General features: G+C 45.6%; 1 protein-coding gene across 2 annotated transcripts in view; it reads left to right on the top strand.

Moving 5' to 3' along the window:
- Positions 1 to 25,341, top strand: part of LOC106740856 (zinc finger protein ush) — a 200,032-nt gene extending 174,691 nt beyond the window's left edge. The window contains exons 2-9 of one of the 2 annotated variants that reach the window (XM_014612303.1): positions 18,272 to 18,519; positions 19,208 to 19,589; positions 19,921 to 20,383; positions 20,949 to 21,205; positions 21,443 to 21,842; positions 22,806 to 23,064; positions 23,355 to 23,588; positions 23,789 to 25,341. In XM_014612303.1, coding sequence (XP_014467789.1) covers positions 18,272 to 18,519; positions 19,208 to 19,589; positions 19,921 to 20,383; positions 20,949 to 21,205; positions 21,443 to 21,842; positions 22,806 to 23,064; positions 23,355 to 23,588; positions 23,789 to 24,244 — 2,699 coding nt within the window. In that variant the 3' untranslated portion in view covers positions 24,245 to 25,341. Of the gene's footprint in view, positions 1 to 18,271; positions 18,520 to 19,207; positions 19,590 to 19,920; positions 20,384 to 20,948; positions 21,843 to 22,805; positions 23,065 to 23,354; positions 23,589 to 23,788 lie in introns of both variants that reach the window. The other variant, XM_014612302.1, reaches the window with a different exon arrangement.
- Positions 25,342 to 26,493: the final 1,152 nt, after the last annotated feature.

The raw sequence follows: 26,493 nt of genomic DNA, 5'->3' as shown, positions 1-26,493 counted from the left end.
CGAATCATTTAGAGGGAGTGAAGAGAGTTGACGAATCAAGCCTGGAAGGGGGCACTGGAAGCTCCTCGAGCGAAAGATCTCCGATTAAACTCACTCTCGCGTGATGTTCTTCATTTTCAGCCGCTTCCTCGGTCCGATTAGGCACCTTCTTCGCTTCGGTTTTGACCGTCGACTTCTTCGAAGTTGCACTTCGATAGTCCTCGTCCTGACTTCCATTGTTAAGTCAACCGTGGATCTAGTTTTCGTCGAAACCGGACGTCCTCTTCCGCTCGTCGCGGATGACTCACCGCGAGGAAAAGGAAAGACCGCTGGGGGACGGTTCGCGCGTTCTGTGTGAACGTGGCTTAAACATTGAGACGTGACCAATGCTCGTTGCCACGAAGGCAATGCCACATCGGGCAATTATCGCTCGGCGGGAGCCCGACGCGCATACATTAAGCCCTCGTCCTCGCTCGCCGCCCTCCCCTCTTCGTCCTCCTCCTCCTACCCTACCTTCTCCTCGTTCTGAAAGCGCGCGCTACGCGCGGCGGTGTAGCCGTGAGGCGAGGCGCGGAGCGGAGGTGGACGACAACGGCGAAACGACACCCGAGATTTCGTATCTCGGGCAGGGACGGGACACTTCTCGCCTACCTCCTGCTCTCGACGTTTTAAGATCGGTATCTCGCCGCGCCGCGACTCGCCTGAATGAATAATTATCAATGGACGGCCGCGGTGCATCACCTCCGTGTCTCCCCCCTCCGCCCTCCCTCCTCGCCGTGTCCTCCGGGCTCGCTATCGTCCTCCCTTCGTCCTGCTATCGGCTCACCGAGTCCGGCCGTGGTCGCTCGCTTCGAGCGGCCGTTCGATCGATCGAACGATCGACATTGTTTTCGCTTCTGCCGGCCGCACCGTGAAGATCCCACCGTCGGGTGTCGCCGTTTCGATGAAATCCCGCGGAAACCGGTCACCTCCTTACAGACTCCGGCCCGAATTGTGCCCGACGAGCGGCGGCCTCTCGTCGGAGGAGTAAGCCTGAGCTTCGGATTGCAATTACCGTCTGCGAATAATGTTTGCGATTAGACGGTGTTATGCGGATTAGGTTTATAGGTCGGCCGGATTACAGTGGCCTATCCCTATTGTTACCGAGCGGATCCGTATAAGGAGCGTAAAATATGTAAAATCGCACGTTTGCCTGGGCGTCTCACGAACGGTTAATCCGTCGAATATTAGTTTCATATGGAGCCAGTTGCAAAGGAGAAACTCCTCATGTGGCCGATTTCCTTTTCTTATCTCGAAGATCCATGCGATTTGCGCACCCTGGGAAAATTATTCTTCGCACAACAGCTTACATTCGCGTCCCACATTTCGCGTTAAACGCACTGAATTTAATCAGCTTAAATATATCTCTAAACGCTCTAAGATTCCCCCCCCCCCTCTCTCTCTCTCTCTCTCTCGACCGATTCCTTCGCTTTATTAGACGCTATTTTGACCGAAGCGACGGTATTAAGGATCGAAAAGCGACTTCGATTCGCGATGCTTTCATTACAGGCCGGCAGAAGTTGCGGAGGCGCGCAAAAAGAAAGGCGAAAAGGAGAGAGAGAGATGAATTTCGATGCTCGCAGCACGAGCGCGTGCTCACGCACGCACGCATGCACCGCACGCACGTTGAATATGCAGCGGCTGGGATATGGTTTATACGTGTCGACGATTAAGCCCGGAGACGCGATCGTCATTAAGAAATAGCGGCATCGACGTCACGCGGAGACACTTCTGCCGATGAACCCGATCTTGTTCGCGCGACACTTTGCGTCCCAACTTTGTCGCGAGGATTGGACAGACGTCCGAGTGCTTGTCAGTCCCGTCCCGCTATCGATCGATTTATTTGCCGTCGCACGTCGAGTCGTATTAACTAACATTGGCAGCGGTAAAACGAGAGTCAAATGGAACTTACACACTATTATTAACATATTAACGATAATTAACTCAGCATTAATTCCTCGATCGCTTCCTCTCGTCGTTTACGGTAGCAATCAATCGTTATCTCCCTTCGTCACACTTTATTGAGACTTCTCATAATGTTTACTAGACTTTTTTATAACAATATTTTAATAATATAACAATTTGCTCATTTTTCCCTGTTGTTCTAATAAGAATAAATCATAACAGAACCCCCGGGAACTTTTTAAGAATAAGCGGATGAATAATTTATGCTCACCGTAGCGTGATCGTAACCGATTGCGTTCGCACTTGAAAATCATCGGTTAATTTCACACATCTCAGGATTGTTTCCGGCGAATACCGGACGCGAAATGAAGCGCCGGGTTTATCCTCCGTTCCTTCCCAGTCCCGCTTTCCGAGCAGGAAAAGGTGGAGGAAGAGCAGAAAGGGGAGAAGATGGGGAATCAATTAAGGCTCGCGTAACTTTATCTAACGGCTACGGAAACGATCTATATCGCGGGGGGGGAGGGGGAAGGGATCACATTCTCTGTGTCTTTCCGCTTCTGATTTGTCGCCCGAAACTGTCGCTCGAAACTGACCGTTAGACTCTCTCTCTCTCTCTCTCTCTTCCCCTCGTTTTCGACAAATATCTGTCTCTGTATTTTTTTTTTTTCCTTCAAACACGTTTGTTCCTCTGCTCTCCCGTAACAGTCAAAACTACGATAACTCGTCGTCATCATCCCCGCGAGCGGCGTATCGGCTTCATCATCTCCGGACAGCCGTCGGATCAGCGATCTCGACGCGACTTCAGCTCGTCCTCGATCTCGACGCCAATCTCGCCACCCCCCTCCCTCACGCACCCCCTCCTCTCCCGGATAGACACGTCCCGGCGAGACAATTCTATTAGCCGCCCACGCGAAACCATTAAAACGTCCCGTTTCCCCCGCTAATATCTAGCGCGACGATCGGCGTCCGTCGAGTTTTCAATTAGTCTTACGGAATAATATTCGAGGACGGCGATCTCGGGGAGAAGAAGCGCGTCCCGCGATACCATCGGTGTCCCTTTATTCTTCCGTGGACAATCTGAATGGCGCGACGACCGAAAGTGGATCTGGATCGGGACCGCCGATCCTCCGCCTCCTCCTCCACCGCCGCACCGAATCCGTCTACGGGCCGAGAGGGCGGCAGAAATGAGGATAAGTCGAACGGGAGGGGAGGGGGAAGAGGAGGAGGGGTGGCCAGAACTCGCTTCTCGTCTAGCTTAGATCTAATCTCGCGTTCCCGCGCTGCGTGCCTAATTAAAGATCGATATCTCCCGATATTATTGCACCCCCCCCCTTCCCACACGTCTCCTCCTCCTCCGCCTCCTCCCCGCGCCGTAGCAGGTTATTAAATTCTCCTATCTCGAGAATCTGGACCGGCCGGTCCTGCCCGACCTTATCTGATCCGGTCGATCTCCCGGTCTCGTTACCTTTCGGCCCTCCGTCCGTCCGTCCGTCGGTTCTCGTTTCTCTCGTGTCTGCTGCGCTAGGTGGAGATCGACACTTTCGAAATTTCGTTAGGGATGACGACGACGCGGCCGAAATCGACCGGTGTGTCGATTTCGGCCGCGTCCTGCGGGCGGAAGCGACGCGATTTTCCGAAAAACCGGAGACGCCGGGCGGCCGTGTCGCGTCGTGAGTCCGGCCAGCGACGACCGTAACTACTTCGCTCATCGATCCGTTGTTCTTCACCCTTCACCCTTCAGTACGACGAAATTATTCTCGCGAGACGCGATTCTCCGAAATCCTCCTGCCGAACGCGATCCAGTCGTTTCTCTGATCCGCATGCTGATTAATTATTGATTTATATTAAATTACATTAAATTATGAAATGTAAAATATCAGTTTTTCAATGTGGTGCGCGATGATACGAAAAGTATTTTCTATTCATATAATTATTTATTTGTATGAATGTTGATTTAACTGCAATGATTAATTTATATATAGATATTTTTATTTTCCATTTAACTATTCGAATAAGCCACTGACTGCAGATTTCTCTCTTGAGAGGATGTGTCCTTCAAAGGAATCGTCCCGTCCAAGATCCATGAGCGATCTTTCTACACTCTAACGAGACAAAGAGCGAAGTTTATAAACCGAAGCTGCTCCGTTTCCAATTTGCGAAATCGCGCTGCGACGTTACTCTTCCTCCGCCGCAACCCCTATCGACCATNCCCCCCCCCCCCCCCTACATCCTCTTCCTCCTTCGTTACCGGGTTTTAACGTGGAACAGAAAAAAATCGCTGGCCCGCAGCGGAGGAAGCCGAGACGGTGACAGATGGCGCGCGACGATAACGTCTCTCGAAGGTCCTGTTCGCGGGCGAAACGACCTGCGCGGATCCTGTTCCTGTCGCGAGATAAACGAAACAGCTGCGTCTCGGCGCCGATCAAAGATCTCGGCCTGCCCAGGGCGCTTTCGACGTCGCGCGATCGCACGGAAATAAATGAGTGCGGGCTAACGCGACGTCGTGCCGTGCGTGATAACGACCTGCGAATTTGAACACAGCTTTCCATCTCAGTTTGAGGATTTTTAGTCGAGAATAAGCACCCGGGAACACACTTTCTATTCGTTCATCATACGTTAAGATTCCTCTCTGCGATTTGAAATACTCGGTTCTTGCATTTCGATCCTTGAAATGTTCCTAAAGTGTACAAATTTCCGGACTTCCGAATTCTCGAAAAGTGTCAATTCTGCAACGAGACCTATTACGTTTTGTAATTAATATCTCTGTTATGTACTCGGCTATTTCGATAAGAAAAAGTTAGTTACTTTGTCTTTAGATCGAACTCTGTTTATAGATATTTCAATCCCATGTACTTGGTGAAGCTGCACTTTTCCATTGATCTATTAAAACTTTCGTAATGAATGTCTTAGAAACTTGTAAAGCCACGTCGATATGGGTTGCGCGAAAACTAATTATTTTGCTTCTAAATTAGATCCCGCCTACAAGTATATTCGATTGCAAGTAGTAAGTAACGATGAAATGTAATTCTGCATCGATATATTACGAACTTTCGTAATTTATATTCCGATTATTTGTAAAGCTAGATCTCCTCGAGTTAAACGAAAAAATTCCCCATTTTGCTTATAAACCTCCTTCCTACGTATTAATAATTTCACCACCCTTAGTTTGTGACATACTACTTCTGCATTCTATTTTATTATAATCCTCAATCGCAAGAAAAACAACTACACGTTGCTTAGATGCGCGAAAATTTCAGCTTTCCGACGAGCCCTACCAGATATTTTTACGACATCTAGTAGCGAAAATATTGACGATCGTATCGAGTCGCGCTCTTGAGATCGCAATTCGCTAGTTGCGCTGGGTCAGTGACACCCGCTCGCTTACACTTGCTGCAAACAGAAGCGAGAAAGCACTATTTACCTCTCCACAAGTCTATCTACCCCACCACCGCTCGTTGCCGCTCGTCCACGTGGTTCATCTCCCCACTAACTGCGCACGAGCGATGCCATCGGCGCCATCGTCGGAGCACGTGCTCGAACACGTGCTCTGCTACGCGATCGTCCTCACTTGCTTTGCGAAATTCTGCAATTAATATCTCAGAAACGCGTTGAGTCACGACGATGCGAATTTCTTGAAACCTAGTTATTTTGCCTTTAGATTCGAACCACTCATATTTTGTTCGGACATATTTGATGACGCTGCACCCTTACATCGATTTATTTCGGACTTTCGTAATGAATATCTCGGCAACGCGTAATGCTACGACGATACGGTTCCCACGAAACTTAATTAATTTGCTTCCAGATTCGATTCATAGATAATTCGATTGCAATTAATTCAACCTTGATTTCAGATTTTAATGTTTGTCCATCAATTCCATAAATATTGCAAGAATACGTTTACGTACTTTCATACGTACATACGTACGCTTGCGTACATTTTTCGTAAAAATCAGCTTTCCTCAAATATTCAGGTCTTATCCTCCATTTACCATTTTGCTTATCAATCTTTATCGTTCGGCGATAACGTAGCGACAAAGTTCCGTCTTATTAATCAATCCTCATCTCGAGGAAGGATGAGTATGCCTGTGTCAGAAACGCGAAAGTCTCAGCTTTCCAACGAATCCTAGTTGAAGTCTCTACGACGCCCAGAAGCGAAGATATCGGCGATCAAGCCGCTTTCGCTAGATTTCTCGGCACTACTATGGCGCAGCCAATGGCATCTGCTCGCTTACGCTACATGGAGGTGGGAGCGAGACCGTAAACAATACGCCCACGCACTAGCAGCCTGGACCTATCCCACTAATCACGTTGCTACTCCTAGCACGCGGTCATTCATCCTACCATACACTTGAGCACGTGCCAATACGATCTTTCATACTAATCTTACAGACGTAGTACACACCGTTGGCATAAGATGACGCTAGTCGCTAATTTAGAGTTCCTCAAAAGTTAGGGCACTCCGTGATGATTCCTGATTGGTGAAACACCTGTCCGCCATTAATAGAGAAGAAACGAATAAGGATGGGAGAGAATGTACTAACAAAGGATGCTGCATGAATAATATATACAGGATGTCCGATAATTATCTCGGGATCCGTGGTGTGCGGATAGAACGGATTAAACTGGACAAGGAAATCGTGCAACATTTTGCAAAATCGCAATAGTTAATATAAGGAATCGATATGTACGAGCTAATGATCGTACGGGAAACGGTAGGCCGGACTCTGTTTAAAGAAAGATGGCTTACTTCTGAAGATGTCCCAGCAACCATAAGTGTCAACTGATAGCGAGAGGCGTGTTTCTTTTCAGTGTAGCCCCGAGTCACATGCCGCACGCTGGTCGCTGTGTCACTCTGCCTCTAGAAATCAGTTGATGCTCGTCATTGCTAGGACATCTTCAGAAGTAAGCTATTTTTCTTTATACAGAGTCCGATACCAGAAATCCACTGCTTCTCATGCGGTTATTAGCTCATGCGGATTCATTAATTTCTCATTAACTATTGCGATTTTTGCAAAATGACATGTGATCTCCCTGCTCAGTTTAATCCGTTCTACCTGCGCACCACGGATTTCAAGATAATTATCGGACACCCTGTATATTAGGTATTCTTTTTCGCTGAACTGGTGTACACTTAGAACTTAAAAAGAAACAGATATATAGTTAAGAATTGGTGAAAGAAAGAGGAGTTCCCTATTAATGGCGAACAGTGTTTTAACTCTTATTTGAGGAACTTTAATAACTAAACTTTACAGTAGTTTCTCAAGTAAAGATATATTCGTATATTTACTGTCAGTACTGAAAATATACAGTTCATGTTACGTATATTATAGATTTGTAGTATTGGTAGTGAATATACGAACATAGCCCAAGAGTCTGAACATCGTCGACTTGCTTCTGATTGGTTTAGTTTTTTATGTGATCGAAAATGGTGGAATTGACGATTATCAATTAAGGGGCTCTTCCTGAAACAAATCTTTATTTGAAAAAGAAATTCCACATATTTTTTTCTTCCATTTTAAAGAAATTTGAACGTTTGTCTAGACTCCCTCCTTTAAAAATTTTTGTTTTCTGCTATAACGAACAAAGCGAAAAATTTTGCGTTTTATTTTCGAAGAACGCATAATTTCTAAAAAGCGTAAAAATTGCACATAATTATATATCTTTACTATTCATTTCGTATTAGGTGGAGGAAAAGGGAGCCAGGTAGATGTTCAAAATTCAGATTTGGATTTGGAAATGTTCGAGGTGTTCCAAATGCCTGAATGTTCGGCAGTTTCAGAGTGCAGAAACTTAGTATTCGGCAGGTTCAAGAATCTGATGGTTTAAGAGGATCCCAGGAAACGCGAGTAATGGGACGAAATCCCTAGAGAACACCGACTGACAATAACACAACATCATTGTTATAATTTCCCGCTCAACAATGCAAAAGCGATGTAACGCGTGTTATGTAAGTTACATCGTTGAGTAGAAAATTATAACACCGATGTTATATTACTGTTAGTTGCTGTTTACCGGGTTTACACGATACTAAACGTCGGCACGTACAACTGGTTCCAAATGAAACCACATTCTCGATACATCGGGAGTGAGACTGTGCGGGGTGGCGTTTTTGAATCGGTAAGGGGGAACCGTCGGACCTCTAATCCTAGACGAGGCCTAATCGTCGCTCTGCAATCGGGTGCCAGGAGATTAGGCGGACCGATCGATATGAGAGGTCGGTGGGGAAAAGAAAATAAAAAGACCCGAGACACGAGGAACAGCAGCGAGACGTGGAAGGGAGAGAGTGAGGGAGGAAGGGAAAGAAAAGGGGAGATCCTCGGATGGATGGTGTTCATGATGGGCAAACAAATTAGGGAGATAGAGAGAAGGTAGCGGCGCACGAGGGAAGGGAGGGGAGTTTTCCGATCGACGGACTGGATACGTTGTAGTACCGGTAATTTCGGATAAAGACGGAGTCGCGGCTCGATACGATCGTACAATTAGCATATCGACCACGTTAGATCATACAGATGGCCCGTCTTCGAAATTCCGACGAGATCCTCGGGTAATTAACGGCCGGAGGACGGATTGGTCGCCGGTGGAAGCCGCTCAAGGGTGGAATTTTCCCTTACTACCGACTCCGTTACCTTTTTTTTCTTTTCGTGGAATTTATTATATAAAAAGGAATTTATCTTGGCAATTCGGTGATTTTCATTTGACGAGTTCGCTTCAATTAATTTAATGAGTATACTTGAATTCGCGTCGTCTCCGGGGACACGAGATCGATCGATCGGCCGGGGCTGAAGAGAGCGGCGGCCTTAATCTCGACTTTCTAATCGCGAACCGGCGAGTACGCGAGAGAAAATCATCAGTCGCGTCGCCCTTAAACATCCTTATTACCAAAGGTTAATAACAATTACCTTTGGCGCGATAGCCGCGAGTCGCGCGTTATTACAGCGTTCCGCGAGCAGGCTAATCGTGATTAAGTGGTAACGGCCGAAAGTCGTCGCGGAACGGCCGCGTGGTTTTATCGGCGCGGGATATCGGACTTATCGTCGTCCTTTAGGATAATTACTATGATCGTTGTCCTCACGGGAGGAGGCGTAAACGCCAAGTACGAAGGCGGAGGCGACGAAGGAGAGGCTGCTCGCATGAATAATGCGCCGCGCGACGTGATCCGAGCTTCCCAGAAGAGCCGGTCGACGGTGGACGGATATATCGAGAAAGAGAGAGAGAGAGAGAGAGAGAGAGAGAAAGAGAGGGAATACGAGTACCTCGACTCGATCCAAAGTATCGATCGACACAATAAAGCTGTTACGTATCTCGCTCGCGAGACATTGCCGTCAGAGGCTCTCAATGTGCGACGTTTGACGATACATTCAAGAGAGTTACGCGGAGACACGTGTCTGTACTTGGGAAGGTGTAGCGAGCGAGTCCGCGGAGACGCGAAAATCCCGAAGTATTGGATGAGAATCGAGCGGCGGAGAACTTTCGGGGAAGTCTCCGAGTATCCGATTTAAATATCGATGTTAGAAACGGTAGAACTTTGGGATTTTCAAGTCGCTGAATTATCAGTAGCCGTGGAACATCAGTTTCGCGATATTCGAATTTTACAGCAAGCAGTGAAATCTTGAAATATTAGCTACATCGGCTCAGAATTGAAAACCGCTGCGATTGTCAGCGCATCGAAATGCAATACTCATCTGTTAAGAACGTCTCATGAGTTGGCGGAATAAAGTGGGCGGTAATATCCATTTTAATTAATATTCTTATTTGTTGTTCATAAGTTACCGATGAAAAGAATTGGTTGCTTTGTTAGTTTTTCTTCTCTTTAAATGACGCCCCGCTTAAGGAAAATTAAGTCAGCGAAATAATATACAAAGTATCCCAGACTAACAGGGACCAGCTTCGTGAAAATGTAAAACGAATTGAGGTGAATGAAACATTCCTCCACCACTTTGCAAACAACACGCAAAATTTCGAGCTGTTAATGATTGAAAATGGCCATCTACAGAGGCTTCTTTAATTAATCACTCAAAAACTTGTTAGTTGCAAAATGATAAAGAATATTTTATTCAAAGTGACCCAATCTACAAATATATGAACCTTCGCATGTTGAGAAATTCTTCGCTGTTGTTTGAAGTTATTTCGCGAGCAACAAATTCGGAACTGAATATTTAACGAAAACGATAAAAATTCCGAGAATATTCTTTAACCAAATTTAAGGGAATAATTAATTTTCGTCTGGCGTTTCACTTTTCTAATATTGCACGCTGAGAGATTCTCCGCTGCTGTCTCCGACATACTTTAGTTCCTCTATATTCGACTGTCGACATCGACGTCCTGTAACTTTGTAGATCTCTGCGAAATACAATCCCGTATCTGTGCATCCTCCGGTTCGGTTCTGTCACAGAGACGCGTCAAGTCGAACGAGTTTACGACCCCCGGCGCGACCGAGCTTTCCCTCTCGTTGTCCGCGCTTTTCCAGCCGTTCTCTCATTGACACTTCACGGCCGGCATTCCGCATAATTAAATTCCATGCCCTCGGGATCTGCTCTCGCGAGCTGCGCCGGTCCCCGCGCCTCCGATCCGATATTCCACGAAGGGCGACACGTCGATCGCCCCGATCGACTGCGGACGGTGGCTTGCCCCCCCCCCCCTCACCCCTGGATGCTCCTCGTAACGGAAGTCCGTTCGTGAAACACAGAGACTCCCGATGAGAGAAGGTTCGCGAGTTGAGCTCTCACTTAGCGGCCACGGTGTCACGATCGGGACCGGCGCATTAGCATATCTCTACGATGCAGCGTGTTGGGGGTGCGAAAGGGGTGCCGGGGGCCGAGGCGACACGACGACCGGGCGCAACGCGAGCGAGGGCGAAGGGAGACAAAGCGAGCGTGGATGCAACGGTATACGAGCGGAGGCGGCGGGCATCTCTTCATGGCCGTCGTGAAAAGGCACACGATCCGTAATGCGGCAGACTTTCACGGAGAGGGACGAAGGGCACGGGGCAGCACGAAAGGGCGGAGGGGGCAGAAGACTCACTCAGCAGGCCCTGCCTGTTACCTGTACGTCGCGTGTTTGCCTACCCGCGTCACGATCAGGATCCTATTTGCATAGCGCCGATGAAGCTGCTACCGTGCCGCCCGCAGTTCTTCTCCTTCCGAAGGACTCGCGTCCTCTTCCCGGTGTGGGTGCCCGTTTATTATACGGGGCGTCTCTCATCGTTCGGGTGCACCGTCCGCGGCGATCGCGACGTAAAAAAGGAGGTGATTCGCGTTCGGGGAGATCGCGCAAGTTCTACCTCGGTCGTGCGCTACCGTGGCGAATTATGGGGCGATAGAATATGAAAGTAATCGTAGATGATCGAATTTTCGAAGACCACGCGCGCGCGTTAAATCTTTGCACTCGTGATGATTATGTGTATCGCGTGATAATCGTCCGGTTATTTTAATTAAGCGTATCAGCCAGCTCGTAACAAATTTGTTTTCTTGTTCTTCGCGCAGAATATAAGAAAGAAAGGGAGACACCATTTTTTTAGGTTTGCCATTTTGTTGCGATTCTTTGTGCGTGTCTCCTAATCGGTACGATCTGAAAGTGAATAATTAAGATATTTAATAGTACGTCAAGCTCCGGTAACGAAAAGCAGACACACGAGTGCGAAGAATTGATATCCGGATTCCCGGATACGTTGTGTTTCGAGCGGGAAGACCCGTGAAAGACCATATATGTCGAATACCAGGCAGCGTCTGGGAAACGACAACGTCCGGCGCGCGTCGTGTAAGCTTAGGTAGATTTTTACAGGCGTTGAAGTCTTCGCTCCGATACGGCGCCTCGGCCGCACTCTGGCTAAATTTCTGTGATGTGAAACGCGCTTTTATGGCTTAATAAAGTATTCTCTTGTTATCCGTTGTCATATACAACTTAGTAAATATTTTACTTGGACAACTTAATGGGAAAATATTTCACTTCGATCAAGCAATTGAAAATTTATCAAGCAATCAAGCAATTGAAATATTATATTTGATCCAAGTAAAAATTTGTTAAAAAGTGTTGGAGTAATTATTTATTTGAATCTAGTATTTTTTTTTTGCTTTGCGTGAACCTTTGAATGAACTTTTTTCTTATCACCGTTATTTTTAGCTTTAAGAAGGGTGATTGTGATAAGATGTTCTTCTTCGTGTTTTATGTCCTCAAGACAAAAAATTTTATCCAGTGTGACTTATACCAGGATTACCTGTATCAGGATCCTTTTTTAAGCTTTTATAGCTTTTTCCAGCTAATTTATATTTCACTCATAGAACAACTTTTCCTTGACTGATAATGGATCATTATCGTAAAAATACCGAGATTTACGGATGCCTTATATATAGGTCCCTTTAGCTAATCTGGTTTCTAAGCCTCTTTTAGAGGAACTTTTATCGATGAAAGAGAACTAAAAATACCATTGTCAGATAGAAAAGATACAGAAGGAGACATTCTTCTGTCAGGCAGTCGTTAGTTTTTTCGGGGGATGCCTAGCTTCTGTTTCAGACAGATTTAACCACGAAGCTTGTGTATAATGTCAAGCAATCTACCTTCTTGTGAAGCCTGCAGACAGCTAACAGATACTGCTTTTCTCCCGATCTTTTATCTGTAATTAATTTTAATCTATGTTCTTAACTCCCTTTCGAAAAATCCCACTATATCGTCCTTCTATACATCACTTTGGTCTATCCCATGGGGATCCTATCACAACAAGAATAATGTAATTTCACGCGACGTACATCATAAACATGTGATTTTTTTCTGCCTCAGTTAATAGTACATTTTATATTTATCTTTTCTTTTTCCAATTTGTCTTTTCTTTCTCCAATATTTGTCTCTTCGTAAATAAATCAATACGTCGCACTGTTCGGGATCAGCGCGATTACGTAACTGACGTAACAACGCAACTTCTGTAGCTGACGTAACCGGAGCCGACGTCGACCGTGACTGAAGCGACACAGAAGAAAGGCAGCACGAAATAATAAATGTCTCGTATACCTACTTATTACTTTAACGGGCGAACGCCTCCTGCGTCACACTTACATGGCAACGTACCGCGTAGTAGCGCGCTTTCGGTCACGGAACGCGCGCGATGATTTACCGGCGTCACGTGCATTCGCGCGACTTCTCACGAATACGTCTCGCCTACGCATCTCTGATCGTTTATCAATCTTCACCTCATTAAATTAACACAGGACGTTCATCCTCCCCCTTCTCTGCTTTCCCGATATAATTTAATTTCACCGTCTCTTTTTACCAGCGCTTATCTGTATGCAAGATTAACTGACGAAGATGTACACGTCGTTGCGAATCTTCGGTTATCCAGGAGGTCAGCGGTCCCAACGTAATTTATACATATAATCGTAAGAACGTAAATATTTTTGCCGTAAAAAAATGATAGAATATTAAGGACTTATAATTCCGACAATCCGGAGATTTTAAAATACCTAGTTTCTTGGTTTGTCCTATAGAATGGAATGTTAGAACATGGTTGGAATGTTAGAATATTATTCTTTATCTTTATTATCTACTGCAACTAAAATTGTAACTACTGTAGGTAGAGCAAGGTGTTCAAGCGAGTTCGACCGATTGACTAAATATAAGATAAACCTGTAACGTATACATGACACAAAAGTTAATCGAACTAACAATGCGTAACAGAAATTTCAATAATCCTTAAGTCAACTTCACTTTTTTAATAGAAATACTTCGTTTTTTTTTTAACGCAGACTGATTTCTCTGTTCATTCCATGTATAAAAATACTAGGGTAAGGTCATCGAAAAATGAATACTTTTCGAGATATTTTGCTTTTTATTCAAATATTTTTTTATAAGATATAAGATATTTTTATAAGTATAAGATATGAAGTTTATTATAAAGTATTCACTTTTCGATAACATCACCTTTCATTAATGCTTTTTTAATAATATACTTTCATAATAATATAAGAGAAATCGATTATTAATATTTATCAATGTACGTTGGTGCATCGATGCATTTGCAAAATGCGGTACATTTTTTTAAGGTATTTTTACGTTTACTTATACTGATCAATTCCACAAAAGTGTTGGGATAATATTATCGAAGAGTGAACACTTGACAAAATATTTCATATCTTTTATACTAAAAAAATATCAATATAAGAAGTAAAATGTCTCGTAAAGTATTCACTTTTCAACGATCTTACTTCTCGTTTCAAGATAATATTTATTATTCGAATAGTGAAATAAACAAATAGGAACGTAATTTTGTTTAATAAGTGCTAAATTCATGAATAACCCCTTCGATGCGTCACTGGAAATGCGGCACTTAGTGGGCGAGCCTCCTTAAGCTCTAAAGATCTCTCCTAATCCGGAGACACTAAATATCCAGGAGATCCCCGAACGTAAACTGACTGCGTTTCGAGTGACCGCGTAACGATACATTTGACGAACTTATCGTTGCGTGACGCATCGCTCGCATCAAGGGAGGGAGAGCGAATGAGTTGAACGAAGGCCGGAATTTAAGGCTCATTAGCGGGACGGAGTATCGGAAGGGCCCTAGGCTCATATCGTATCGTCGGCCGAGAGCGGGGGATCGAAAGTACGAGCTTCCGGCTCCGTTCTTCAGCGACGTTGCGCGCGGAGTTGTGGCTCTGCGGGCTGCGATTGCTCGCTTCTTGCATAAAGCGGGGCCGAAGGTGTACACGGGCGCGGTATCGGTTCCGAGAAAGGCTTATCAGGCCACGGATATGTTAATGGCGGCCGTGTTGCCTCCCCCAGCCTCCCCGCCACCTCTTTTCGAGATATATTGCACCCCGAGCGCGCGAGACCGAGGTGGTTGCTTGCCGCTCGTATAGGTAGGTGGTTGTCGTTGCAACAGGCCCGCGCAGCCCTCTCGATTCGCAGCGTGTGCGCGTACATATGCATGCACCGCTCGCAATTAAGAATGCCCTCGGCGGCAAAGCGGCGTTCGGTAGAAAAAAAAACAAGAAAGCAGGGGAGTCTGTGAGGTCAATTGCGATTATCGCGCGACCAAGTTTTTAATTGGCCGCTGAAACGGTACATTGGAATCTCGGCGTTTCATCAGGATTCACTTTCCTTTTCTTTTCTTTTCTTTTTTTTTTTTTTTATATCATATTCTGAGAATTCGGAGATTTTTATTTTGTCCGAAGGAAACTTCAAGTGAGATAAATTCGCACTGTCGAGTTCGCTCCGATCGGTCTTTCCACGCGAGTCCTGGAATATCCGCATTTCCGGATTGGGATTCCTCCGTTTCTCTTTAGTCGTGGCAATTGCGGAACGTCGAATTTTCCAAAGTTTCACGCTCGCGATCTCTCCGGGACGTCGCGCACTGGAAGCTACGAGTATCCGTAGCTTCGAGCTTCGCTCGTCACTCCGCGAGTCCTTCGGATTCTAAGACCCGGGCTATTTGAAGCGTCAGATCCTCAGATCATCGGTACCCATGGATTTTCGGGCGCTCGGATCCGCGGATTATCAGGCGCTTCGATCCTCCGAGATCCCCGGGCCCCGATCCGGCAAACTCGGAGAGATCATCTCGAGATCTCTCGCTCAATAATAGAACCCTGGCGGAGAGGAGACTAAGCGTGAGATAAAGAGATCTATCTGTAACCTCCCTCCTCCTCTCTCTCTTCATTCACGAGATAAAAGAGAGATCTATCCGCGGCCTCTGCTTCTCTCTCTCTCTCTCTGTCTTTCTATCATCTATCCTCCAATCTCGTACGTCTGAGATCACGAAGAAGGAGCGAGCGGACGAGGGTCGCAGATGAACTCGCAGACGGCTCGCTGCTACGAACGTATGCATGGCTGCGCAATTAAGGCCGATCGGCCGACCAAGAGGAACGGAAATAGACCGGGTTGGCGGGCGGGAGGGAGGGAGAAGACTGCCAAGCCCTGCTGCCTGCCATGCCGGCCGATCCATCGATGACCGCTTATTTACAGAGAAGCAGAGAGAACACGACCCGAGTGTAGATGCGAGCTCGGGATAGCCCACGAGTGCGCTGCAACCCTTTGCCCAATCTCCTCAGGCATCTCTCCGTCCTCCCTCGCGCTCCCCCTCCCCCTCTGTCACTCTCCTTCCTCCTGCTCGCCCTGCCGCTCCCGCTGCTCCTACTCCTCGCCCGAGGAGGCAATTAAAGCATCCGGGTAATTCTCGAGTCTCGATCTCTCGACGACGAGCCACCTGGATCGAGTCGAGTCTCCTAGAGGTCCTTGAGAGGATCGCCGGGTGGAAAGGATCCGCAGAGGAAGTTCGATACGTGGTAGAGAGAGAAAGAGGGAGAGAGAGAGAGAGAGAGAGAGAGAGAGAAAGAGAAACGTATGCACGATCTTATCATAGATTCTCTGCAGTAAGCGAGAATATTGTATCACCGTATCTCTCGCCTTTTCCTTCGTTTTCTTGATTCTTCCTTTTTATTAGCGCGACGCGCAGTGATTAATGGATGAAAATATGAGGATTTCGCGATTAAAATAATATACTCGCCGCCGATCCCGCCGGAGATTCTCGATAAATGGTCGCGAATAGAACGCGTCTCGATAATTCCCCGGGTATTTTTAATCTGCCGGGAGATACGTCAGCCACGATAAAGCCATTTTTCTTCCTTCGGAACGACTAAATCGGGAAATGATAGCTCCCACTCCCGGCGTTATCGGGATGGTTGCACATTCTCAGAATATTTCCGCTGCTTCTCCTATTATTTCCACGATCGGAGAGTTCGTGGCGGAACGGGAGTATATCCGCGACCGCGTCTGTGTGAAAAAAGAAAACTTCAGTTCGGACTTATCTAAATTCGACGTATCTTCTCAACATTGAGTTCGCTCCTTTCGAGTCTCTCTTTCTCTTTTTTTTAGATAGTAATTTCTCGTTAAACCGAAATGCACTCCCTCACTCTCTCTTCACAATCGAAACTCCCTCACACGGAAGAAAGAATCAGCTCTCGCTAATTTTTACCTATGAAAGCTAGAAACTAGCTCTCGTAGGTAAAAATTAGCTGTCCTATAATACTACTGAAGTTTAGTTAATTCAGCTAAGTTCTGTGTCTAGTTCTTAGCTCCCACAGCTGAAAGCTAAGTCTAGTAATTACACTGAAAAAAAATGCTACGTTTAAATATTTGCTAAGAGGTAGTCTAGAGTAGTTTATTTTATTTGGATTAAGTAAATATTACTTGAATGCAGCACATTGAAAGGAAGAAAAAGTGCTACATTCAAATAACATTTGCTTAACAAATCCAAATAAATTTATATATAAATATTTATATAAATAATTTTATATAAATTTTACTTTATACTAAATATTCACTTAAATATTTATATAATAAAATAAACTATTCCGATACTCCTGAGCAAATATTTACATTAACGAATATTATGCTTAAACGTGGCAATTTTTTTCTCAATGTAAATTTTAGTTGTATCATACATATGGGCAGCTAACTCCTTTTTTCCATATATTTCACGAATATATCTCTTCTCGTTCGTGAACGACACCCGTGGCTTTCTCGATAATCGCTCGGTATCGCAAGATCGAATCCTAGGATCAATGGTCTATCACCCTACGTACCCTGTTCGCCGGGACCAGTCCTCAAACACTGAACTATTCGACAGGCTGCGCAAGCATACCGAGCACGCGAGAGCCCGGTGGGGGTGAGAGGCGTGCGAAGGGTGCAATTGGTGGTCGTGTTGGACGGGGATAGACCGACCGCGGGAGGAAAGGGAACGTTAGGGTACGCAAGGGCTGGTACACCGAAGGTCCATTAGGAATCCGGACGGCCGGAGAGCCGCATCACGCGCGCTCGTCGCCCTTGCATCATTCTCTTTCTCATCCGAGACGAAGATTTCTGCACTCAGCTTCCGCCTCGCTCATGATAGTCCCGAGAACTACCTGCGACTGACTCTGGCAGGACTCCTGAGGAAATGTACAGTCGGCGGGGTCAACATCGTCGAGTATTAATATCTGAACACCGATCTGAATCCACGTGAAATGAAGGGCTCGGGGCTTAGAGATAAAGCGTGGATTTTGCGAATCGCAAACTTGCCTCGTCCCTCTTCGAGTCTCCGAAATTTCCGAAATTTTCAACTTGCAAGATTCAATTCCTCAGACACTTCAAATTCGCTCAACCGTAACGAATTTAATTATTATAATATCGGGCTTTAATTTCATAAATTCCTCGTATTTTTATCTCGCGCGTTTCCGGGATGATATCGATTATGCTATTTCGAAAGCGTCGAAAGAACTTGACGATTTGTCGACGTGATAATCTGTGAGAATATCTCTTAGTTTTGCGTCTTGTCGCCAAATGGATTCAACGTCATAACTAACGAGCATCTTTCCGTTGTTTTCAGGGGAGGATGAGGAGTGGAGTGACTCGGAGAAGACTCCGTCGGTGAGCAGCGGCGTGGATGGCGGCGGATCAGCGGTGTCAAGTCCCGTTGCACCGGTGGTCGAAGAAGACTCCAGCTTACCTCCCCCGCCGAGACTCAATCCTGTTTCGTCCTCGGCCAATTCCGCCAACGAGGACCTTAGATCACGTCTTAGTGTACTCCCCGAAGACGCTAGGAAACGCCTCGCCAACCTCACAGATGACCTAGAGGTGCGTCTAATCTTGTTTCTCGAGTTTATTTTAATTAACTCGTTAATCTGCCAACGATTGATCTTTGAACTTGTCTCGGAATTTTTAGCAACATCAACACGTATCGGGTTATATCGGTCTTCACTTAAATAAAAAGTTCAAATGGTATCTTGAAATGATTATTCTTTTTGAGTTACCGCATATATATTTTAATGATTTCTGAAATTTTTATATATTTTTATCTTTTTGAGATATAATTATTTTTATATTTTGTCTGTCGCGTGCAGAGACACTCAGGAGATACATTCAGGAGAAGCATTCAGAGAGATGAGTGAATTTTGTCAGCCACGGGAGCGATTCATTTTTCTCACTTTTCCTCACTTATTTCAAAACGTCTCACTTTGAAGAAAAAAATCACTTTTCTCACTTTTTGCTTACTTGAGACTTTTGGCAAATCTTTTTCTCACTAGTTTTGACAGTTATGTATTACAATTAAAAATAGATAAGACAGTTAGTAAGTATTTTATATTAAAATCTTGTCTCGATAATTGGTGCAAACATTATTTCGATCTTTTTATGTCATTTCGAAATTCGGACAATTTTTGACAATATAATTTTAACAATATAAAATTGATATCGCATAGATTGACCTTCCTTTTTTATTCAATTTGAATTTGATATTATAAAAATGTTATATATTGCACCACAGGTCGCCAGGAGCATAAGAGGCCATGCACCGTCCAGGAGCGTACGCACGCGAGAATCGAGTCCCAAGGACATCGAGGAGGATCATGTGGTGGTCAAGGAGGAGGAGTGTCAACCGAGGTCGTCCTCCTCGTCGTCTTCCACCAGAAAACGAGACGCTGTCTCTCGCAGGGACTCGGAGGACTCCGCGAGACGGTCCGATGAGTCAGCCACCGAAGCCAAGAGAATGAAGCCCGAAGACGAGGCAGCACCAAGACTGAGACTCAATGCTAGTCTGGCGACGGATCCCGCCTTGAGACCCGCCGCCGTCGCCGCTCTTACCGTGAAGCCCGAGAACACCTCGCCGCCGAACCCGACCCCGCCGTTGCCAGCTGGCCTCCAAAATGGTTAGATTTCATTCATCGCATCATCACAATCAAACGTTCTTGCCGATAGTCGTCGACGCGAATCCTTACGTTTATCTTCGACTCTTCTCGTTCATCTTCGATCTCGATTATCTCTTCTTCTTCATCTTCGAATTCTTTCTTGCACGATCTATGAAAAAATTGCGCCCTAGCAACAGCAGTGGAACCCTCCCACCTTTATCCTTCCCCCTCTTTTCGAAAAGATCGGTTTATCTATTTTTACGATTCAACCTCTCGTTTTTCGGGAAAAATGTTCCTCCCAGCTTCGACCTATCTTATCCTTGTACTGACCAATCGTCTATGATCCTGCCAGCGATCGCGTCCGGTCGTCTGTTTGTCCTGCCGACCGACGGCAAAGAGACGATTACGGTGGAGCCTGCGAGGCCGACCGCGCTGGTTTGTCCGCCCTGCGGAATACGCTTCAGTTCGGCCAGCACCTTGGAAGCACATCGCACTTATTATTGCGCCCACCGGCCACGTTTGGAGGAGGATACGACGAACGATGAGGACGACGACAAGTCCGGCAAGTACGAGGTGCGGAAGGCGTACGCGTGTCCTCACTGTTCGTACAGTGCGGATAAGAAAGTGTCGTTGAACCGTCACATGCGGATGCACGCGGCATCGCCGGCGCCGCCGACGATACCGGCGGCGACTCCGACCCCGGCCAGCAACCCCGCCGCCGGCCAAACCACCGCATCCAACGGTTCTCTCAACGAGGAGGCTGAGAGATATTGCAGGAACTGCGACATCAGATTCAGCTCCTTGAAGACGTACAGGTGAGTGGACGCATCGAGGACGAATTGGAAGGCATCTCTTCGGATCTCATGATCGGTATTCATAGTCCAATTTTTCCTGCTGGACTTTCCCGTCGGGTGAATTCCCGCGGAAATCCGAGGGAATTTATGCGAATCCGTAGGATATTAAACATCCGTAGGATATGAACCACATGGTGTGTAAACATTTATATACACGAAAAAAAGAATTAGTTTTAAATCAAGAATAGATATTCTCATATAAATATATGAGAATATCTATTCTGGAAGTATTACATAATTTCATAACTAATCAAATTAATTATACAAAACGATCCCAATTATAATTATATTAATATCTTATGAAATAGTCACCTATGATATAATCGTTTCATTTATTCTTTATTATTTATTAAGAAAAATATATATATATATTTTATAACTGTTTTATTACATTTATATTTATATTGTTTATATTAAGTAAATTTTGAATCATTATTTGACAGTATAAAATTAATTGCAGCTTTTAATTTCTCGCATTCTTTACATTTGCAAGACGAATTTTCTTAACGTTGCCATTGCTTTGTAGGGCACACAAAACGCACTACTGCAGTACCAGGCACGTGGTGAAGGACACGGCACCAACGCCGTCGACGCCGCAGTCGTCGGTCAAAACATCTCCGCCGACGAGTTCGAGTCCCGGTGACTCACCACCACCGCAACCTTGCCTGGCACTGCCTACCAACCCTCCCATCGTCTTGCCATACACGGTGTTCCGCGGGGCGAGCGTTCTCGCCGCGCCGGCTCTTCCGCTTCCCGATACAGTGTACTACCTTCTGCCGGACGGTTCGTACCAGTATCTCAGCATTTCTAAACGCTTTCGACAATTCTACGTGTTTGAGAGAAGTCCGCAATCTTACAAGAATTTTACAGCCAACAAATGTGATAGCGAGGTTTACCTCAGACATGGTTCTCGAGATTTGTGGATTTTGTTGAGATTAGGATTTAGAAAGATGTTATCCCAACGATCTCCGGGAGGTCAGGACGTGTTAAGTGATCCCCGACGCGACATCACGTCTGCAGGTACGCTTCAACCGGTAACGAGGGGTCTTCCTCCCGTGACGCAGAACGCGTCAATGGAGCCGCCAGCTGTCTTGAAGGCGGCGAACAAGCCCTCGACACCGGCGTCGGTGGTTATGGCGTCCACGTCGCCATCTGCCTCGGCACCCCTCGATCTCAGCGTGCGTAGATCACCGGGCCACCAGGACGAAAAAGAGAACAGGATGTCACCGGCGCCATCGTCGCTGCCTCCGCCTCCGGGCAGCCCCAGGTCCAGAAGCAGCGGTAGCCCCAGAACGAGTTCCATCGGGCCAACACAGACGGCTGCCGTCGCGCCATCCCCGGCCACCGAAATTCCCCTGAGATTAAACGACCTGCCACCGCCCCCTGTTCCGGGAGTGTTGGTGAAGCAGGGTGTGTCCAGGTGAGTTTTACGAGGTGCCTCGTAATTCGAAATGCGTCGGGATTTCTGCAACGTTCTGTACTTTCTCTCGAAATTCGAGAAACTCCGATTTTTTCCATTCCTTTTGCTCAGATCTCAAACGAGAGTTTATGCTGAATTTGCGGAAGTTACGATTTCCAGAGCCTCGAATTCTTCTGATGCTCAGAACTTTAAAAGATTTGAAACCGTAAAGGCCATTGCACGTGAAAAAATTTTAATCGTAACCGTAAAATAAATTGTTCAATTACGGTTGATTATTCTAAGATTCTCGGGGCAAGAAAAATAGTCGACTGTGGTTGATGAATTTGCTTACTGCTTTACGGTTAAAACTGAAATTTTTTCACTCACAATGTCCTTAGATCTCGAATATTTTTCTAGTATTTCTCGTTTGGAGGTTTTCACATTTTCTCATTTAAATCGCGAAGTCCTTCTCTCCTTTCTCTGTTTCCATTTCTATTAATTTTGAAAGAGATATTTATATAGAGGAAAAGATAGTATTACTACGGTCCCCTATTTACATTTTGTACAATAATCAATATTTTAAATTGAAAACTGAACGATTACATTCGTCAAAGTGTTGTTCAATCAGCAGTGCAGACAGAATGGCACTTGACAGTGAATAGTGGACATTTTCACAGTGAACCATAGATGAGAATCAACTTGTCGAATAACTGTTTCGAGGGATGAGAAAGTGTGTGTGATTAAACACTAAAATGTACTTTGAAAACGTTTCGAAATACTTAAGAATAAGAATGCGTTATATAACAAGCACCGACTATAATTGCCGCCACTGTAACAGCGGTCTAACAAATAAACGATTCCACGAGTAATCGCTAGAATTCGCCACCTAATAGTGGAGATATTGAGAGAGGGGCTATAATACCTATAACAAGGGTCACCGTCTCCTCTACTACTCATAGACAGTAATTGATTTTCCACGTGCAGGTGCAAGGAATGCAACATCGTGTTCTGCCGGCACGAGAATTTCGTCGCTCACAAAAAGCACTACTGCCAAGCGAGGGAGACCACGGTGAGCAACAGCCCGCCGCCTCCCGGCACACCCTCTCCGCCACTGGTCCAGCTGATCTGCGCCGCGTGCGGCATCAAGTTCGCCTCTATGGACAACTTGGTCGCCCATCAGGCGTTCTACTGCCCCAAGAGGCCCGAGTCCCAAGAGCATCACGCGCGTTGTTCCAAATGCAAGGTAAGATTCTCATAATAATTTAATGGCTCGAAAGAGTCACACCTGACGGAGATATTCAAGGTGATAATTGCAAATATTCATGCATCACACTTGTATATCTTATAGTTTGGAAGCATCTTGTCACTTTCAGTCCCGTCTACCGCCGTTTAAGAAGAATCGGAATAATTAATCGGGAAAAATGTATCTCTCCGCTTTCCCGGAAGATAAAGCGAAGACGCGTCTCCCATCGAACCGATAACAAACCTGAATCAGTGCCGCAATTATTAATGAGGATTGATGGTTTATCACAGGCGATAATAGAGCCCGGAAGTAGTCACACGTGTGCCAGCGGTGCAACCGGTGGCTGGCGATGTCCAGTCTGCGGCGCCGTCAGTCCGACAGCTGGAGCCGCTCAGCGCCACATGGACGCTCATCAGGGCATCAAGGCCTTCCGATGCACGATCTGTCGTTATAAGGGTAACACCTTACGCGGCATGAGGACTCACATTAGAATGCATTTTGCGAAGCGCGGCACTGACCTACAGGTAAAGTACCACGTGGTCCACGAGTAGTTGTTGCCGCGTGTAAAATCTTGAAAACTCGGAATCAAATTAAGTCAGTTCGGAAACTACGAAAAACCTTACTTTTCACCCGCCACTCCGAGGGCAAGAAATCGGCCCATTTTTCCCCCGTCGTCCTTTCCAACGAAAAGGACACCTGATCTACGACGGAATTTCCGTTTCAGGAGGAGAATTACATAACATGCGTGTTGGACGATGAAGCGACGTTACCAACGCCGGAGCCGGCAGCCGCCACGACGCCGGAGGAGATTCCCGCGGAGGTGCAGGTGAACGGCAAGACCACGGACATCAGGAAGAGCCCGCAGCCGCCGCCATCGTTGCCGCCACCCGCCGCGGTCACCAGTAAGGTGAAGCAGGAGCGCGAGGACACGCCACCGCCGCCGCCGCCTCCTCCACCCCCCGAGGAGAGCCTGGACCCCAGCAAAAGCGGGCCCCGATACTGTCGATCCTGCGACATCAGCTTCAACTATCTGAGCACGTTCATCGCCCACAAGAAGTTCTACTGTTCGAGTCACGCCGGCGAGGCCAGCAACAATAACAACAACAACAATAACAACAACAACGCCAGCGGACACGCGACATCGCCGCCGACCGGTAGGACCGAGGCGTCGGTGCTCTAAGGACGAAGCTAGCCGCCAATCACGAGGCACGGGACGGCTCCACCGCCGTTTCTCTTCCTCTTCTTGGAGGCGTTCGGCGAGTGTACGTGAAAATTCGCGGTCGAATGCAGGGATGAAGGTAACTCGACCGCTCGAAACTGTCGGAAATTGTCCGTCTGGGAAGCCTATCAAGCTCGTCGAAGATTGTCGGTCCACGACGTCAAGTGAGAATAGTTTAGAGATAGAGAGAGAGAGGGTGTTCTTTCAAGAACGACGCTCTTGGGATGATGTTACCGGAATGTGAGAGTTATTCCTCGAAGATAGCGGCATTTTACGAATTCAAGCTGAAAAGGAGAAGACACACTCAACGGGAAAGAAGGAAGTTTCTAAAAACACGACGAGAATATTCCCTGCGAGATTTCGGAAGGTAGACTCCGGGAAGAGGAAGGAAACGCGGTGAGCGCGCAACGACGACGCACTGAAAACAGGACTGTTAATTGTTGCCAGTTTATACATAATATAATGAACGACTATCGGACTTCTCAGTTGACTCTATTACGTTGTGTGATTTTTGTTGATCCAGGGAATCGTTCGTACTTATAAGCCGAAGGTATCTACGTGTACATATATATATGCGCGCGCGCGTGTGTCTGTGTGTATGTGAGGGAGAGAACTCGCAGCAAGCAAGAGCGCAAACGAAGTCGTAACCAGAGCCTGGTTTGTGTCACACTTCGCACGGCATTGAAATTAATGAGTACGTATTACGCGATGATATATAAACATTCTTTTGAAGGAAGATGCCTCACTTTGTTCTCGTAATGATTAAAGTAACCTTTTTTTGCATGTATGTGCATTTTTTAAGCACTTATTAATATTAAAAATTAACTTTACAATTTAAAATACAATTTTACAATATGAAATACGGTAATCAGTATCAGTTATTCTGTTTCTAAACGTTGAATTGGCCATAGTTGTGCAAGAAAGATCCAACCTACAAAATTATGATTTTTAAGATTTTTTTACCAGCTTTGAGTAGCTTTCTGCATAAAATAAAAAGATTCAAGTCTTATGGGCGCTTAAAATTATTTATGAGTAGCTTTCTGCATAAAATAAAAAGATTCAAGCCTTATGTGGGCTCTTAAAATTAAAAAAACAGTTTTAATTTTCTACTAGTTATGCATTTTTACTAGTTGTCTTTTTAATTTATTATTTTTTTTAAGTTAAGCTTGCGAATACTTTTAAAGAGAAAAAATTAATCATGCTTAACTTCTTAAATGATTATGAAGAATCTCAATGCTATTTATTTTTTTTTTATTATGTATCAAATTTTCATCTTTATTTTTCTCGAAATGCACTCCTTGTGAGTTGAATCTTTTTTTGCATAATTATGGCTAATTAATCGACGCGACAATCTTTCTATGAATAAAAATCAAGAATGTACGGTTAATAATTTGACAGAGTTTGGGATTTGGTTTTGGGATTTAGCTACAAAGATATGTTATGTTGAAAATTTAATTCTCCATAGATGACTTCGGCATTTTCGCTAAGAAAAAATTGTCTCGAAATTGCTCCGAGAACTTCTCGGTAAAATCAAAGTAGTGAGGTCTGAAACACCTTGTATATTAAATTATACCATTTTATTAATTATAACAATCATTAAGACGACTTAAAATGTCTGGTTACGGCTGTGGGTGCGCGTAATTAATTGGACGCTCGTCACGTCGGCGTTCTTGGAAGAAAACTCAGAGTTGACGAGACGCCGCATACGTTTGTACATAGAGAGTGAATCAATGGACGAAAGATCGCGAATGAAAAAGTGGCGAGGCGAAGGAAAACGAAGAAGAAAAAAAAATGCATCTGAGCTCGACGCTCGCGAACTGATCGGTCGGTCCAGACGAAGGTGTGCAATCTCATGACTCTTGAATAATCTCGTAGCATAGATAATAATCGACATTACCTAAGGACGAGTACGATGAGTGTAAAATGTTGTACAGTAGACGAGTAGAGTATTACGGTGCAGTAGTAAGCGATCCAGATGAATGATACCAATCTCAGCTTGTGAATCTGCTAAGTTACGTTGCAATGTATGACATTTAATATATAAATATATAAATAAATAAACGGTTATATGCCCGCGGAATATCGCGCCCGCGCTCGCGGGTAATAGTGTGAATGCGTCGATAAATATCCGTCGCGTGAAAGGAACTTACGCACGTTCAGCCGGACGCGTGGCGAAAATACGCAGCCTCCCCCAATACCGTAGAATTATA

The sequence above is a fragment of the Dinoponera quadriceps genome, unplaced genomic scaffold (genome assembly GCF_001313825.1).
Source record: "Dinoponera quadriceps isolate SergipeBrazil2010 unplaced genomic scaffold, ASM131382v1 scaffold545, whole genome shotgun sequence".
Classification (NCBI taxonomy): Eukaryota; Metazoa; Arthropoda; class Insecta; order Hymenoptera; family Formicidae; genus Dinoponera; species Dinoponera quadriceps.
This window is presented reverse-complemented; position numbering and strand designations above follow the sequence as displayed.